This window comes from Oryctolagus cuniculus, chromosome 7, assembly GCF_964237555.1.
Source record: "Oryctolagus cuniculus chromosome 7, mOryCun1.1, whole genome shotgun sequence".
NCBI classification, from domain to species: domain Eukaryota; kingdom Metazoa; phylum Chordata; class Mammalia; order Lagomorpha; family Leporidae; genus Oryctolagus; species Oryctolagus cuniculus.
This window is the reverse complement of record NC_091438.1, coordinates 102,343,688-102,362,994: the sequence shown is the minus strand read 5'-3', so window position 1 is coordinate 102,362,994 and position 19,307 is coordinate 102,343,688. Positions and strand designations below refer to the sequence as shown.

Genomic DNA, 19,307 nt, shown 5'->3' with positions numbered 1-19,307 from the left:
TCTTGTTTTTTGACTCAGTAAAATTCACATATTTGACTTGTCAAATTTCTTCCAAAAGATTATGCAAATATGTGCAGCATACAAGGACTAACTCTGAGCTAGGTAACATGAGTATAACACAAGCCTTGAAGTCCGAAAAGCGTTGAGTTTCAATCTGTTCATTGCTATATGACCTGAGGCAATTTATTTACACTGAGTCTCAGTTTTCTGTTTGCTAAGTGAGAATAACTGCTGTAATGGGCTATGTAATTTAAATCACATTTTAAATAATGATTAATTCTATAATTAATAGCATTTTTAACTTATAAATATTAATTTATATTTAACCTTTGGGACTGATAATAAATATTCTAAGTTTATTATATAAATAATTAATAATAAATTAAATATTTCCATAAAACATTTAGTATAGTGCCTGACATGTGGTAGTTAGTAATAAATTATCATTTTTCAGGCATACAGTCTGAAAAAACAACCCACACAGTTACAGGTAGTATGGGTAGACATATGGAATCCAGATTGTCAAAGGAGCTCAGACTTTAAAAATATCATATAAATTATGATAATTGAAAAAGTAATCGCTATATAGAATTCAGACATTTCTAAAGTACCTTCAATTTACCTTATTTAGCTGTAAGTTAACCCAAATACCTGGGAAAGATAGTCTCATTCTCATTTTACGGGAGTAGAAATGACAAAAATAGTGTTTGGTAGCTAACTGGGGGTAAATGTGGCTTAAATTTACATCTGACTCTAAGTCCAGTAAATTCTTTTAGGAGACTTATAAATGGGAAACAAAATGCTGATTTTTCTAGGTGAAACAAATCCAAGTTTTATGAGACCTACAGATTCCACAACTTGGAGAGGGATCTGTTTGAAGAAATAAAATCCAAAGTGATCATGTAAAGACAGACATGGGAACCCTCACAAGGTTCTGGAAGGAGGCATGTAAAAGTGAGAGGCCCTGTAGCCTAGGCTTCACTAGATTCACAGCAAGCCTGTTTCTAGATGAAACTATTTTCACAGAAATAAATTCCCAAAGATATTCTGGTGATTAACCCAAGTATCACAATGACTTGCTTAAAAAGTAATCAGAAACGGTTAGTGCTGTGGTTGTTCATAGTCATCTAATTGTGTGAGATGGGACAAAGCAGCTACAAAAAGAAGTATTTAATTCAATTCAGGAAGAACACTGCACATTTCTTTGGCCTTCTATTCATTTAATAAATGTAATTCAGGGTTGAGGATATTGTGTTGCCTAGAATTTGAATTTCATGCCATGCTTCCAATGATTTTTTTCATTCATATACCACTGGTTATTCAAAATAAAAAGATGTTCTTAACTGGCATGATACTCATAACACTCTGCAATTTACATTTTTAAATGAAGCTTTTTAATTTAGCCCTTTGGTGTCAAGTATTCTTAAACAACTTCAAAAATACCCTTCTTAAATTGGGTTTAATTTGTCATTTACACTTCTAATGCCAATTTATACATCAGATGCAAGAATGTATGAGTTCCAGTGCATTTTGTCTAGCATGCATGTCATTTTCTTAAATTTATTTAAGAATGCATTATAAATGCACTGGAATCTATTTCTATGATACTGTAACAATTTATACTTTTTCTGTAAGTCTAACTTTGGTTATATTTTTATAATTTTATTTCTATACATTATCAACTGCATCCTTATTTATTTGTGAGTGTTAAAGAGGTTAAACTACAGTAAAACAACACACCAACAAAATTATCTGGCTCTTCATCCTCTTTCCTAATATGTATTAGAAAAATAATTGAATTTTATATTTTTAGTAAATCGAAAGAAATATTAGCAATCATCCATGAAGTCTAATCCTAGTATTTGATTAGGACAATAAGCCACAAGGAAGACAAAATGCTAAGAAGAATAATGCAGTTGGTGGATTTGCTAAAACTGCAGATGAGCAAAAGTGCTTGAGTTCCTCTTCATAATCTTCAGATCAATTCCACGATCATAGTTTCTTACCTTCCATGAATTACACGGGTGTGTATGGGTGGATATGTGCATGTCTGCCTGTTTCTCTCTTTCTTTCTTTTTCCCACTCTTCCTCTTGCTCCTTCAGCTTTTCTTCTCCTTTTTCTCCTCCCACCTCCGACCCCCACAATACACACACACATACTTCCCACAAATACATGCTCACTACAATCACATAAATCATTCCATTTTGTCAAGTTGGTTCTACTCAGATGTAAAATGGCATGATAGGAGCAAGCCAGGCCAAGTACATATACCCCTTGTTTTTCCTCCCACTCCTTTTCAGTCAACATGGACAACTTGTATTTATTCTATCTGAGATAAAAGTAAGTACTCTGATAGTAGATATTCTATTTGGAATGTCTTATACTTTCTCTCTCAAAGTTCAGTGCTAATAATAGTCATTAATATGTGTTCTTACCTGTCACAGTGACATCCCAAATATGAATTCAAGAATGGAAATAAATATCTGGATAATACAATTTGAAATTTACACATTTACCTAAAATATCTTAGAATATGATCTGTAATTTTTATTTCCCACTAGTATAAGATTATTCAAAATGGATGTTATTTGACTAGGATAAAAACCTAAATATAAAAATGATGCTGAAGCATTTTTTTTCTTAAGTCATTAATAAAAATTAGCTACTCTAATTTTTGATATAATAAGATAATTATATATTTGAGCTAGTACAATTTATGCAGCAGATATTGTTGATTGTCCATTTCTAATACACAACCCTACTAATAAATCTTTTGGGGTCTATTCCCATTATTTTCATTGATACTACAAAGATAGTCTTAATATAAAATTATTACTTACAAATATATTAAAATAGGGAAGTATGAAAGCCTCTGATAATAACAATTAAGTTTTTTGGAGATTACCAATCACTTAACTATTTGACCTACTGTTATTTCAGGGTAGGTCTCAAGATACAATATAATACAAAAGTTATTTATAATCTAGAAGGATGGGAAGGAATAGGATAAAGTCCCACGAGGCTGTATGTGAGAAGAACACTTTTTGTTCTACTCCATAGCACAGTTTCTCAGCCCACTCAACACTCACTGTATTGCATTTGGTTATACTTCTGCACATAAAATGGACTAGTTTTGTGAACCTGCTTGCTGAAGTTATTTTTATGTTAAATGTCTTTTTATAAACTTCTAGGTTGAAATAAACCTAAAACGATACCCAACTCCTTACCCAGAGGATTTAAAGAATATGGTAAAATCTGTTCAAAATCTGGTGGGTAAGCCAAGCCATGGAGTGCGTGTTGAGAATTCAAATCCAACTGCTAACACGGAGCAAACTGTGAAAGAAAAATATGAACACAAGTGGCCGGTAGCCCCAAAGGAAATTACAGTGGAGGTATTTGAAGGTTATTGGTAACTGACAGTGTGGTTTGGATTTTTTAGAATTATAAGTGATCATTTTTTACTGAATAGACCTTCCTTGATATGTGCATTTTCCCTAAAATATAATGTCTATTCTTTCAAGGTATGAGGGTTGCCTTTTAAAAATCACAAATGATACCCTCATAGCTTATACTCACTAAAACAGCTCCAAAAGTTCCAATACACACATAATAAATAATTTGTCACTCAACTAGACCTATGTCACCCAACTACACCTGCTCAGTGAGTGCATTATATTAGAGTTATTATTTAGGCTACTCCAAACTTTTATTGTATCAGTCATGAGGAAGTACTGACCAAAGATTATTTGTTCTGAAATTCACAGTAAAATCCCTAATCAGTCTTTGAGTTTTTTAAAATGTTTTTGTTTTGGGGTTGCAAGAATTATAGGAAACACTGCTATTAACAACAAAAGAGGAAGATAACTTTGAAATTTAAGCTTATGAAATTATTCATATGACAATTAAAAGTGTATTTTTGAATGAGTTAGGAATGTGTTTATTTGTGCAGTCTGAAAAGAATTCAACTACATTTATGCCACCTCTATTATCTCATCAACTCTTATTTATCATCCTTTTATCTTCACTGAAAGCATAATTGCTATGAGTAAGTCTAGAAGTTCTTAAAAATCTTCTCAAAAATCTAGTTCAGTGAAACTCTTATAAATCTGCATTTCAAACCATCAATTTGTTGCATTAGACACCAACTATATATGTAGCACTATGCTAAACACTGTGAGAGAAAAGAAATATAAATGTGTCCTTAGTTTCAAATAATTTAAAGCCTAACCAGATAAATTTAACACATATGCAGTGATTAGAGAACGTATCACATAAAATATGATCATGTGGTTGTTTGTGTAGCAGAGAATATAATACCGTTAGGTGAAGGGTTAACTGCCTGAGTGATTCTTTTCTTTAAAGATTGATTTATTATTTGAAAGGCAGAGAGAGACCTTCCATCTGCTGGTACACTGCCCAAATGGCTATAACAGCCAGGGCTCTGCCAGGCCAAAGCCTGGAACTCCAATTGGGTTTCCCACATGGGTGTTAGGAGCCCAAACACTTGGACCCATCCACTGCTGCTTTCCCAGGAGTATTAGCAGAGAGCTGTATTGCAAGCATTGCAGACAGGACTCAAACAGATGCTCACATGGAATGCCAGCAAACCAGAAAGCAGCTTAACTCACTGCATAAGCCCCTGGGTAATTCTTTTAAAGTGAAAAAGGGAGGAGTGTGTGCCAGGCAAGGGAAAGATTTTAAGCAAAGATACATGTAGTGTGCACATCTGACAGCAAAGGGTGCCAGTCAGCTCCAGGAAAAGGAATTACAACAGGGTATCTAAGAAAATCTCTGAAATATTCATTTTCATTGCTTGTTCTTATAAAATCAGTGTTGTCATACTTTCTCTTTTCCAAAAGATTACACATATACAATGGCAAAAACACCAGACTTTTGTCATTAAGATATTATAACAATATAAAAAGGAAAGCAAATACATATAATATATGTGTGACTACACATATATTTTATATTTAAATCTCCTGTAATCATAGTATATCATCAAAATAACAGTGTAGACATAAAAACCTATAAACTGAGTCATTTTACTGTAAAACTAAGAAAATCCTAAAATTGCTTAATTCAGGAATGGGATAGGTAAGGCAGAGAAGATGACTTTGGTCATTAATTTAATTATTATTATATTAATTACTAGTATCCAATAGTAGAAACAATAAATTTTCAAATAGTCCTTCAAGCTTAACAAATCCAAAATCAAGGGCCAACGCCGTGGTGCAGCAGGTTAACGCCCTGGCATGAAGCGCTGGCATCCCATATGGGTGCTGGTTCGAAACCCGACTGCTCCACTTCTGATCCAGCTCTCTGCTATGGCCTGGGAAAGCAGTAGAAGATGGCCCATGTCCTTGGGCCCCTGCACCCAGGACACCACAATTCTAGCCCCTGCTCCATATTCTTTTTTTTTTAAGATTTATTAATTTTATATCTGAAAGATAGAGTCACAGAGAAAGAGGGAGATGGAGAGAGAGATCTATCCACTGGTACACTCCCTAAATGGCTACAACAGCCAGAGCTGGGCCAGGTCAAAGCCACAAGCCAAGAGCTCCATCAGGGTCTTCTTCATGGGTCACAGGTGCCCAAGCACTGGGCCATCCTTCGCTGCTTTCCCAGGTGCATTAGCAGGGAGCTGAATCAGAAGTGGAGCAGCCGGGACACGAACCAACACCCATTTAGGATGCCAGTTTAACATGCTACACAACAATGCAAATGCAACCCCTGCTTCTATATTCTTGAATTTGATCTCAGCTGGAACCATTATCTACTAGCTCACTCATTCCCCAAATTTGGGCGGTATCCTGATTTCTTTCTCCTTCTTTGTGTCCACTCCCTGTTCTTTTCAAATAATTTTCAAAACCTGTGCATTTTCACCTTGGTGCATCTCCTCTCTCTCGGGCCTTCAACTCTGTCCTGCAGTACTGTAGTAACTGGCAGTCTCTTGGCTGTCTTGCTTGCAGCTTCCTTGTTGCCTTGCCAAAGGTCTTTCTGAAATACGTATCTAATCATATACTTGCCCTTTTGAAAAAATGCTACAATGGCTTCCTTTCATCCACATAAATTCTGAACGTTTTAATTAGCTGGAGTAGCTATGCTATAAAGGGATACGATCAAAGGACAACTTTAGGCTTTATATTTATTTGTGTGATTTTTTCCCACCCCTTTCTTGCTTTTCTTCTTTTTCTTCTTGAAATTTCACTGGTAATTTCAGTACTTTAAAATTGAGATTCTAGATCTTCTTTCCCACACCTTAGCCACCCTAGATCAAGATGTTGCTTTCACTATAATCCTCTCTTCTCAAATTACCGAAGCCAAATTAAAAGGTCCCACTCCATTATTCCAAAGTCCAGATTTAACAAATGCAGAAACCCAAGGATTCTGCTGATCAATGTATGGTAAGCATTATCTATTTTGGACATGTGTGCCATGTCTTAGTCGTCATTATTTAGATCACACTGCAGTATAAGAGAAAGTTTGATACATTGCATGGGATATTTATCACTGATGTGATTACATATGGAAAGCAACAACAACAACAACAACAAAAAACAGAGCCAAACCAAATCATAAAAAGAAAGCAGAAAAAAAATCAAGGTGAACAGAGTACAGGGTCAGGCATTTGGCATAGCAGTTAATATTCTAGTTAGGTACTCACATCCACATCAGAGTGCCTGGGTTGGAATCTCAGCTCTACTCCCAATTCCAACTTCTTGTTAATACATACCCCAGGTGATGGCAGATGATGGCTCAAGTAATTGGGTTTGTGCCAACCACATGAGAGACCAGGACTGATTTCTCAGTACCTGGCTTCAGCCTGGCTCAGACCTGACTGTTGAAGGAGGCACTTTGGGAGTGAACCAGCAGATGGGAGTTCTCTCTCTCTCTCAAATGAATGGACAAATTTTAAAAAATAGATTACAAATGTAGCCAAGTAAAATGTAAAAAGAAAGGTAAATCAACATTTATTTTTTACTTTCTAGTTGCCAGTTCTTTGCCAAGAGTTTTAACATGTGTTATGCTAGACAAAGAGTAAGGCTGAGAGAGCCATAAGAACAAGAAAGAGATATGACGATCCTCTCTCTCCTCCCATTTTCCTTGTCATGCCTTATGATATTTGCATTTGCCTTTCCCATAGCTCTGTATAGGGCTAGCACTTCCTCATTCTTCGACTTTCAGTTTAAAGTCACCTCAAAAGAAAAGTCTTCCCCGATTACTCTCATCAGTCAGACCCTCTGATTTTCTCCATCACATCATCCTGTTTCTTTGCAGTAAATACAGTGGAAACATTTTTTATTGACTTTGCATTGTGAGTTTCTTTTTTTTTTTTAAGATTTATTTATTTATTTGAAAGAGTTAGAGAGAGAAGGAGGGCAGAGAGAGAGAGAGAGGTGTCTTCCATCTGGTGGTTCACTCTTCAGTTGGCCACAATGGTGGAGCTGCTCCAATCCAAAGCCAGGAGCCAGGAGCCTCTTCCAGGTCTCCCACGTGGGTGCAGGGGCCCAAAGACTTGGGCCATCTTCTATTTCTTTCCCAGGCCATAGCAGAGAGCTGGATTGGAAGTGGAGCAGCGGGACTCGACCAGTGCCCACAGGGGATGCTGGCACTGCAGGTGCCAGCTTTACCCGCTACACCACAGCACCAACCCTACACATTGAGTTTCAAGGGAGCAAGGTCCTTTTCTTGTCCATCATTGTAACCCCAGTGTCTAGCACAATTCCTTATGCACAGTAGAAACACAATAAAATCTGTTGTGCTAGATAAAGAAATGATTGAAAATCTAGTATTGTAACTCTGGTAAACTTGTGTGTCTCTCCATCCAATTGGAAATTTATTGAAGTCAAAGACCACATGAGTTATTGTTATACTAGTTATCAATTGATTGTTGGCTGCCTTACCTATCCACACTTTATTATCTGTTAAGTTGAATAACCTCTTTGTATACAAATGCTTAGTATATAAGTAATTTTGTTCAAAGAAATACCTAATAGTTCCCTTTAGATAGTTAGACACAGCTCGGTAAATATTGATGCCCTACCTAGTGGCCATTTGAAAAATAATACATGTCAGTTGAAAGAGAAAATATTTGTATTTCATTCTTAAATAGCAAAGCCAAAAAAGGTTGAGATATTTACACTTGTTAGACACTGCCTCCCTTCTTAAACCAAAGTATAGAGGGCACCACAACTCTACTGTCTCTTCCACACTGATTTTCAAGAAGCACTTGCTAAATTTTGATCAGAGAAACCACCCAACCCAGCTTCACAAGAACTGTCATCCAAAAGAATATGCAATGCAATGTTGAAATGGAGAACTACCTCGAACTAGCACTTTTTACAGTGTCTGACTGATGTCAAATATTGCTTTGATTCCCTTGAACATTTAATATGAGCCATGGTGTCTCTGTGAATTAGCAACAGCACCCATGCAATTTGGGAACCAAGGGACCAGATATGAATTGAAATCTTAGCTCTACCTTGTTACCAACTGGATGACCTTGAGAAACAAATCATTAAATCTTTCTGAGACATAGTTTCTGTATCTCTTAGAATACAGATAATAATTTTCAGAATATTGTGGAGATAAAATCAGATGGTAACAGATATTTATATACATCTCCAAGCTTTTAGCACAGAAAAAGCTGTAGTAAATAATTACCTCCTTTTCTTCAAGACGATGGTATGCCAACTACAGCCACATCCTCCTATAAGCCTGTGCAGATGGCTAACTGGATACTGCTGACCATGTTCAAACATGCTCTGAACTTTTCCTTTTGTTGAGGAACTCCAAATTCTCTGTAGAGGAAACACATCTATCGTCCAATAATAGAGGATAATCAATTATCTCTAAACATTTCTTTAAAGTGCCTCTAGTGATACTAGATCTGGACTAAACTTTTTTTTTTTTTTTTTCATTTTAACTTCAAACTTAGGTTTCTTTCTCTATGGCAGTACCAGCCAAGATTTAGCTTGAATAGTGGAAGTGGAAGGGCAATGGACTAAAAAGAGAACTTACTTTTTCTGTCCCTTCCATTTCTGTCTGCTGTACCAGAATGAAATATGGTTCAATGTGCTATAATGGGACTCTCACCAAATTTCATTCCCTAACAATCATTTTCACCAGTAATTCTCAAATTTTTGCCCACCTTTTCAACATGAACTTAATTCCTCCAGCCTCCATAACAGAATTTATAGAGGAACAAGTATTGTGGCACAGTGGGTTAAGCCGCCGTTTGGGACACCAGAATCCCACATCAGAGTGACACTTCAAGCAGCTACTCTGCTTTGGATCCAGCTTCCTGCTAATGTACCTGGGAAGGCAGCAGATGATAGCCAAGTATTTGGGCCCCTACCACCCATGTGGGAGACCCAGTTGAAATTCCTTGCTCCTAGCTTTGGAATGACGGAGCTCTGGCTCTTGGGGTCATTTGGCAAGAAAGCCAATGGATGGAAGATCTTTGTCTCTCCCTTTCTACTGTCCCTCGGCCTTTCAAATAAATACATAAATCTTTACCAAAAAGAATTTATAAAGACAAAGTCAATGGTTAAATTCACTTACTGGGTAGTTAACTTTGTTCTGTGAAGCCCTTTTGAGAAATGAGCTTTTCTTAGGGCAGATAATATGGTGTACACAGTATCACGCAGAAGACCTTCAAGTAGAACAGACACCAGTTCGAATTCTGGCTTTGCTACTTATTAAATTTCTGATTTGGAATTATTACTTTACCTCTCATAACTCCATTTTCTTACCTGTAAAATGAAGATGAGAGGTGGACATTTGGCACAGAAATTAAGACACGGCTTGTGTATGCCTACATCCCATATCAAAGAACCTTGGTTGGAGTGCCAGCTCCACTTCCATCCCAATTTTCTACTAACGCTCTCCCTTGGGAGGCATCAGTGATGGCTCAAGTAGTTGGATACCTGCCAGCCAAATCGGAGACCTGGACTGAGTTCTAGGATACTGGCGTTAGCCTAGCCCAGCCCCGGATATTATGAGTATTTGTGAAACAATCTCTCTCTTCTTCCTCCCCCCCTTCTCTATCTCGCAAATAAAATAAAAACAAGTAAATAAATTTTTTATGAAACAGTAAAAAAAACAAGTATATCCAAGTATAACTTTTACACAATTAACAGAAATAACATAGTGTTTAGCATAGTTGCACAGTAGCAAGCATATAATCAATGCTCCATTCCTGATGGTCATCATCATCATCACCATCTTTATCATCAGCATCACTTTGCTCATGATGATGAGAGTCTACCTGGGTCTGTGCAGATTCATTGTTCTGGCTTTAATGGTGTCCTTCTCCAGTCACTAAGGCTCCTTTTGATTCACGATAGAAATTATTGAGCAGGATTAGACTTGTACTTGAGGTAGACCATAGCTGTTATGCAGAGTTCCAGTCACAAGTTTGAAAGCTTGATCTGTACAAATAAGGTGACTTTAGTATGGAATGCACAGGGAATGAGAAAAACAAAAAGTGAGTCCCATAATTATATTTACATTTTGTGCTTATGCAACTATTTTTTAAATTCTATTTCATTTTGCTTCATATTTCACTAAGATTCCTATAATTTTATTAGGTTTCACAAGACTATTTCCTCTTTATAATATCATTTCAACTGAATAAGGCCCAGAAAGATACTTTAACTTACCCAAGGTAACCTGAGTAATAAATGATAAAGCAAAAATAACATGAAAATACAATATCTTGTAACTGACATTTTTTGACAAGTAAACATTTTTGTGCCTTTTATATACTGTTTCTCAATCTTACATCTTCTGTTTATAAATTTCTCCAAACATGTAGAAGGTTTTGATTCTCTAGGATGTCACTTTAAAATGTTATCATGTTTATTATGCTAAAATTCAAAATGATTTTCAAAATCCATTAAAATAGAAATTTCCCTCTTCAGCTCCAGAATTTTCTTCAATCTCACTCACTTTCCTATCTTCTTCAAACCTGATTCTGCATTTTAAACCCCTAATAAGCTCATATTTGAGTTCAGCAGAAAGAATATCACAGAACTGGAACCCAGGAGAATTCTGCATCAAGGCTCAATTTTTGTCTAATTATCTGTGTGAAGCCAGGCCAGAGCTGAGTCTCAGAATCTCTTCTACACAGTGAATCTTCTTCTATAGAAGTATTCTTCTAAAAAAATTAGCAAGTATCAGATATACCCTTGCAAGCTAACCAAAAAAAAAAAAAAAAAAAAAAAAAAGGCAAACAGATAGAACTTAAGCCAACAGTCAAAGAAATTGATGTTTCACTGCCTGAGCAAGCCTGTCTCTGTGGGCGGTCCTTGACAATATATGAAATTTATAATAAGAGTTTCTGTCTGTTCAGTACATCAACCAATTAATTTTAAGTCAGGAATTTTTAAATCTATTATGTTTTTGTCCTCAAGTATATCATTTCTCAGTTAAAGTATTTCTAAATGTGTTACATTAAATGTTCCAAATTAATAAGATTTTAAACAAATGAATAAACAAAATTCTTCTTTGAATTCAAGTTAATGTAAAGTTTATGGGAAAAAAGATATAATGGTGGCTGCCAAGCATGAATTTACATCATTACCTATGTATGGTCATATAAAAGGCAGACAGTGAGAATTTGGTATTTTGCCTTTCCTAATGTTTTCTCACTATCTAGTCAACTAGGAATACTACTATAAATAACAGAAGTTTAACATTCAAGAGGATTTGGTTTTTTTTTTTTTTTAACATGTTCGTTTGTCATTGTGAAGTTATAGTCATGTGGCAGCATTGCTCATGACACTCAGTGAATGGCTGTAAGAGGAAGATTTAGTAAGATAAATTGGTCATGAGAAAATTAGAAACTTTAGGAAGAAGGCATAGTAGAGCTAGAGAAATTGAGGAGGTGATCATTTGAGAAAAGTATGAATTAAGATGAGTGACAGAAAGACCAGGACTTAGAGTCCCCAACAGTGGCATTAACGTGGCTAGGGATGCAAAACAACAAGTCTCTAGTTGGTCAATATATACTGTTGCCTTAGAGTTTACTCTTTGGAACTCTTATATGTATGTGTGTACATATATATGTGTGTGTTTGTGTGTGATCATGCTAATCATATATGGTTGGTCATAACTCAACCCTGTGTTTTATAATGAGTTAATATCACATCTTGCCAACTAGACTATAAACTCTCAGAGGGCACAGGCCACATTTGGTTTTTCTTTGGAACCTCCACAGTTCTTTGCACAGTGCCAGGCATATAAATAGCATTCAAAATATGTCTGACAAATAAATGGACTCACTTAAATTAGAAAAGAAAATACTGCTTAACTCAATGTATCTATGGTTCATGTCTCACAATGCCTCACAGTGAAATAATTCTCAAGCCACATCTTTGCATCTGAGCCAAATAGAGATATTGCCACGTTGGATACCTACTGTCGAAATGTTTACTTTCCTGTCCTGTATTATTATATCTCTCAGGATTCTTTTGTTCATCCAGCTAATGAAATGAGGATTGGGGAACTTCACCCTTCATTAGCTGAGACCCCTCTGTACCCACCCAAACTTGTTCTGCTAGGGAAGGACAAAAAAGGTAACACTGTGCACCTGATGTGGAACATGTGCCGTGAATGCATGTGCATGACGAATCACCACGTGTAAATTATGATACGCCATAGCCCATAAAAATAGTTTACCAGTATGCTTTTCTAACATTAATCGGTATGGAATCTGTTTTTTCATATTTACTTTTCTGTGCTTTGCAACTGTCAGTGTTCGTAGCATAACATGTTTCCCTTTTAAATTTCAGAATCAACTGATGAGTCTGAAGTTGACAAAACTCACTGTCTGAATAACAGTGTTTCCTCAGGCACTTACTCAGACTACTCGCCGTCCCAGGCTTCCTCAGCATCCTCTAACACCCGGGTTAAAGTGGGGTCCTTGCAGACAACAGCTAAAGATGCAGTACATAATTCTTTGTGGGGTAACAGGTGTGTTTAGAATGCCCTCTTTTCTGTTGCCAAATGCTTATTTTCAGCAACTGTTAAAAAATAAAGTCTCCTTATTTGGGAATTATAATCAACACATGAGTGGCACAGAAGACAAAAGGGGCAGGTAAGCAAAATGGAGTTCACCTGGGACTTCCAAGGGCAAATGAATCTGTCTGACAGGCTGAGGCCATTGATTAGGGAGAGACGGCAGGAGTTAAACAGAATGAGACAATAATTAAGATAAATAATTTTAAAGATCAATCATACAAGAGAACTTCAAAAAGTTTGTGGTAATGTAATTAAGTTAATTTTTATTCAAAAAATTGAAATGCATGCATAATTTTTCATAAACCTGCACTTTCCAAACTTTTTGAAGATGCCTGAGTGTTTGCCCAACATTTATTTCTAAGGCCTCTGGATATTTGACATCCAAAATGGTATTATGGATTAAAATAAGGTGGTGTTCAGCACATATGTACCTGGCACAGAATAAACATTCAATAAATTTTCATTGTTATCATCATCATCATCATTTCACTACCACCTGGAAAGTTAGAATGTATTTCAAATACTTAATCATTCCAAAATGCCTCCTGCTTTTTACTACTCTCTTTTTACAGATGATAAAACAAAAGCACAATAAAGTGATTCACTAAAGTAGTATTTCCCCAGTTCTGATTTCCCTGTTTTGTAATTTATTGCTATGTTTTACCCTAAAAACAGCAAATAAAAATTGTTCCATGGTACTGGGAGTTAGTAACTTTTACTCATATTTTACTGGTAAATATTGCCACTATTGGCAAGGACTTTATTGGTTCACAAGTAATTATATCTGTTCATTGATACCCACTTTGAAATTCTCAGCTCCTTAAGTTTAGAAATTCATTATTTGTTACTTGAGCTGAGTATAATTTAGGTAATTTGAGAAGATGTCTTCAAAATGCATTTCTTACCAATTAGCAAAAGCATATAAAAGTCTATCTCACAGATAAAATACATGTAGTTCAATATTATTAGTATGTGTATTACTCACCATTTCATCACTTCAAGTAAAATACCTGAGAGGAAAAGGAAACATTTATTTTCACTTGTAGTTTGGCAGCTCACTTTTCAAAATTGAGTGTCCCCATGAGTGTGGCATCTGGTGGAGGCTAGCAGTGGTAGAGCATACACGGAGAACTGACTTCATGGGGAGCCTGGAAGCAGAATCAGAGCAAGTTCTTGTGGCTTATATAACCAACCCTCTAGCAAGAACTACCTCTCGAGGCAAGTAACCTAAAGGCCTTCCACTGGCCCCTCCCAGCTGCCATAATTAAATCCAGTTTCCACCCTACTCCATCAACCATTAACACTAATCCATTAGCTATAACCTAAGATTTTGGGGTTTAAATGTCTGTATGGAGCCAAGTTCTGAACAATCCATACACTGCATGTGGTTTCAAATAAACTAAGAAAAATGAATACCTGCTAGAGATACCCCAGTCACGCACTGAAACAGGCTAACATCCTAAAGTCTTAATGTAATTTACATTCCAGAAAATGATACCTGAAATGTGTTCTCCATACAAAGGCATTTTGCGTAGTCAGGACCTGGCATTCAACTAAACGTAACTTGAAAATAATTTGGATTAATTAGATATAGCATACATTTCTGAAGAAGGTACTCTCAACCAATAGCTCAGAAATGTCCTGAGTCAGAATCTGCATGGTTGGGTGACAGCAATCAAGTGATTATAGTTATCAGTCAGGTTTCAGGGCCATTATTGCATTTCTATATATATATATATAATATATATATAGTTCATTCATTCACTCCTGCAACAAATATATATGTCATTTCTGCCTTGTGCTAGGCACTATTCTAGCCCTTGTGAGTTTACATTCCAGTAGAGAACCCTAGACAACATACGATAACTATAACAGGTAAGTAAATTATGTGTTGTGTTAGAAGGTGATTGTTTCTAGGAAGAAATACACCTAAAGGCAGGGAGAAGGGGTGGGTTTTTTTATGTCTCTGGACACAAGACAGTGACACCATGTTAATCCTAAGGGAGGTAAGAATGATCAGTTCAGCAAAGGATGGTGATCTTCCTTGCTACTTGTTCTCTTTCTGGCAAAGACCCACATCTTCCTTATCTTCATATTTCTCCTTCTCATTGTGTTGCAGGATTGCACAATCTTTCCCACAGCCTCTTGATTCAAAGCCATTGCTCAGCCAGCGGGAGGCTGTTCCCCCTGGGAATCTCCCGCAGCGTCCTGACCGGCTGCCCATGAGTGATGCTTTCCCTGACAACTGGACTGATGGCTCGCATTATGATAACACGGGGTTTGTTGCTGAGGAGACCACGGCGGAGAATGCCAATAATAACCCTCTCCTAGGGTCCAAATCCAGGAGCGCGGCACCTTCGCACGGACGCCGGCCTTTGATCAGGCAGGACAGGATTGTTGGCGTTCCCCTGGAACTTGAGCAGTCTACACACAGACACACCCCAGAATCAGAAGTGCCTCCTTCCAATCCCTGGCAGAATTGGACCAGAACCCCTAGTCCTTTTGAAGACAGGACCGCTTTTCCTTCCAAATTAGAGTCAACCCCCACCACCAGCCCATTGCCTGAAAGGAAAGACCATATAAAAGAACCTGCTGAAATACCTAGTCCTTTTTCTCCTGGAGTGCCGTGGGAGTACCACGATTCCAATCCCAACAGGAGTCTTAGTAATGTCTTTTCTCAAATCCACTGCCGCCCAGAATCTTCTAAAGGTGTTGTTTCGATTAGCAAAAGCACAGAGAGGCTCTCCCCACTCATGAAAGATATCAAGTCCAATAAATTCAAAAAGTCACAGAGTATTGATGAGATTGACATCGGCACATACAAGGTTTATAATATACCATTAGAAAACTATGCCACTGGGAGTGATCACTTGGGAAGCCACGAACGCCCCGATAAGATGTTGGGACCAGAGCACGGCATGTCCAGCATGTCGCGAAGCCAGTCAGTCCCCATGCTGGATGACGAGATGCTCACTTACGGCAGCAGCAAAGGACCACAACAGCAAAAAGCTTCCATGACCAAAAAAGTCTATCAGTTTGACCAAAGCTTCAACCCTCAAGGATCAGTGGAAGTGAAAGCCGAGAAGAGGATCCCACCCCCTTTCCAACACAATTCCGAGTATGTGCAACAGCCCGGCAAAAACCTGGCCAAGGATCTGGTTAGTCCCAGGGCTTACAGAGGCTACCCACCGGTGGAGCAAATGTTTTCCTTTTCGCAGCCGTCTGTGAACGAGGATGCTGTGGTGAATGCCCAGTTTGCCAGCCAGGGAGCCCGGGCGGGCTTCTTGAGGAGGGCCGACTCCCTGGCCAGCTCTACGGAAATGGCCATGTTTCGGAGGGTCAGTGAGCCTCACGAGCTGCCCCCGAGCGATAGGTACGGCCGGCCCCCGTATAGGGGCGGCCTGGATCGCCAAAGCAGCGTTTCAGTGACTGAATCCCAGTTCCTGAAGAGGAATGGCAGGTATGAAGATGAACACCCTTCATATCAAGAAGTGAAAGCTCAGGCGGGAAGTTTTCCAGTTAAAAACCTTACCCAGAGGAGGCCACTGTCGGCAAGAAGCTACAGTACAGAGAGTTACGGGGCCTCCCAAACCAGGCCAGTTTCAGCTAGGCCTACTATGGCAGCTCTTTTGGAAAAAATACCATCTGACTATAACTTGGGTAACTATGGTGACAAGCCATCAGATAACAGTGATATAAAGACGAGGCCCACTCCTGTGAAGGGAGAGGAGAGCTGTGGTAAAATGCCTGCAGACTGGAGACAACAGCTGCTTAGACATATAGAAGCTAGAAGGTTAGACAGGGTATGTTTGGCATTTCTCTGTAAGAATATCCCTCCTGCCTTTAGTTTTCTTTCCTGGCATTTCTAAGCACATGTAGTGAAGCATGAACTACATGAATGGATAGATGATCAGCATTTTATTTATGTTGTGGGGGAAACTGATCCTAAGAGCTTTTTGTGGGTGTTACTTATGCAGAGTCCGCACCCTGTAGGGGAGTTATTTATCAAATCTAGCCTAAATATTGGTAGAAAGAAAAAAAAATGTGACTATTGATATGGGATGTTGCTTCAATCACTTTCTAGCCATTAAGACAAAATGCTTCTCCTAGGACACAAAATTGTTCTCTAGTGACCTAGAGAATACGATTTTAATTGAATCTATAAAAAGTGAGTATTTCACCCTTTTCTGCTCAGATTCCCTCATATTAAAGTCAGGTCTAATTTGTTTATAAAATTTGCACATAGTTACTGCTGTGGGACTACTGAAGTTATTACTTCTAATGAGCAATAATCTTCCCCGCAAGAACAGAAAAATAAAATAAGCAGAGATTGAATGCCCTCCTACACATTATTTTATTTAATAAAAATCCTGCCATTTAGAATATTGGCTATTATATAGAAGCAAATGTTTAAATTTAAATCATACTACAGACAACAAAAACAGGACCTCTTTATGAAGAGTGCAAATGTACAAATTAGTGTGTATATTGCAAGAAAAAAAGGCAAGAAATCCTGATTCAGTCGAAAATTCAATCACAGAATGAAAAGCACAGTAATTGGAGAGAGTTTAAAAAAATGTTTTTGTTGCCTGTTCAAATCTAAGAAAATTCTAAGAGAAATGTAGTATTTCATTTTCTAGAATTATTATCAATTGACCATCATCATTCAGTTTACTTTGTGGCTTTGGTGTAGAGGGCTCTGTGTGATCTGCATTCACATTAGAATCTTAAAGATCCTTTGTGTGAAAATGGAACCTTTATCCTCATTTTCTAGGTTTGAATGTTCAGTGTAAATCGGAGATCTGGGTAATAACATACTATCAGGATGTTTCACTAATCACTTTACTATTTTATTTGGTGTCCTGCTAAAAGCACAGGTCACGACATTGATTATTTCATTAATATTGAATTTTGTGCTTTCAGGTTTGCTCTTTTTAAATAATTATATTGTTTGTAGGTCGTGTCTACATGACAAGAGAATGGCATTTTAGGAAAGGAATGAACTGATAAATGTGCGGGGTGGCTGTTAGTTTCTCATTGTGGAGATTGGTTCTGTCTTGCAAAATTATTTCATGAGAATGTCTGTCTCAAATAGGTATGCTCAGTCCCGCTGAGGGGAGCCTCATCAAAGCCTCATGACTGGCTGTAAGTGGGAGACACCTGGTCGGTTGTCACCATGCCTTACCTCAACTTACACCCTCCATGTAGATAGATTTCTTGGAGGGCGAAAATATTTGGGGCCAAATAATACAGTACAGTTTGGGAACTCTGGCCTCGTGTAGACACGACCATACATACAGGGTAAGATGAACTAGTCAAGAAAGGTTGTAAGAACTTTTTTGAAGCATATGTACAATGACTAATGATTTGAGGCCACAGAGGCGTGAGCAGAAACAAAAGCATGAAAAGGAAACGATTAAATTCCAAGCACGTGGTTCCTTTATTTATTTACTCTTGTCCCAGATGAATTGGCTACTCACCTTTTATCTGGACTACTGGGAAGTAGGTGAATCCTTTAAATAAAGCAGTTTCCCGAGGGCATTTAAGACTGGGGGAGGAGGATTTGAATCAGCAGAAGCCTGAGGCACTCTATCCCAGATAACTAAAAGTGAATCTTTATATTCTCCATGGCTGTAATAACACTTCCCTTTTTAGTCTCCACGTATCCCTGGTTTGTTTATAACTTCCTAGGTCTGTCTTTCATTTTTCAGGGCAGTTTCAATGTATATTCAATAGCTTCTCATTTAAGTCCTAGAAATTAAATTACCTTACCATATTGCCTCAAGTCATCCTATGCTGGAAATCTCTTCCTTTTGTTTTCTCCAAGTAAGTTTCTTTCCCTCCTTTAATTGAGTTATTGAGCTATTCAGCCTATAGCTTACTGAAAACTTCCCAGCTGCTCAGTAAGGTGAATTCGGAGTACTGAAGCACAGACTTATTATGTAAAACTGACTTTGACATAGCTGTGCTGCTTAACATTCTGTCCGAAGTCAGACTGCACCAGAGACACGGTATGCTTCTTTCCCAGGGAAATTTTGTGGAGCTTTTTGAACCCTGCAAATCAAATAGTTATACTAGGCAATGACAAGTTCCACATTAAAGACAACTGCCTGAGGCCTGGACGTTGGATAATCTTACCAGTCTTACATATTGTTGGTGGAGATCTTGGTGTTGACCTTGTAGCAGCAGCCCTGAATACTCTCCCAGATAAAAGATGTTTGTTTAATCCCTTAGTGTAACCGCAGCGCTCATGTTTCTACTAGAGAACCCTGCTGTG

General features: G+C 37.7%; 1 protein-coding gene across 12 annotated transcripts in view; it reads left to right on the top strand.

Moving 5' to 3' along the window:
* LRRC7 (leucine rich repeat containing 7) overlaps positions 1–19,307 on the top strand; it is a 586,672-nt gene that overhangs the window by 480,366 nt on the left and 86,999 nt on the right. For 10 of the 12 annotated variants that reach the window (XM_051857607.2, XM_051857612.2, XM_051857606.2 and 7 more), the window contains 4 exons: positions 3,193–3,393; positions 12,474–12,585; positions 12,802–12,982; positions 15,150–16,833. In XM_051857607.2, coding sequence (XP_051713567.1) covers positions 3,193–3,393; positions 12,474–12,585; positions 12,802–12,982; positions 15,150–16,833 — 2,178 coding nt within the window. The remainder of the gene's footprint in view (positions 1–3,192; positions 3,394–12,473; positions 12,586–12,801; positions 12,983–15,149; positions 16,834–19,307) is intronic. The other 2 variants (XM_051857616.2, XM_051857609.2) reach the window with 1 other exon arrangement.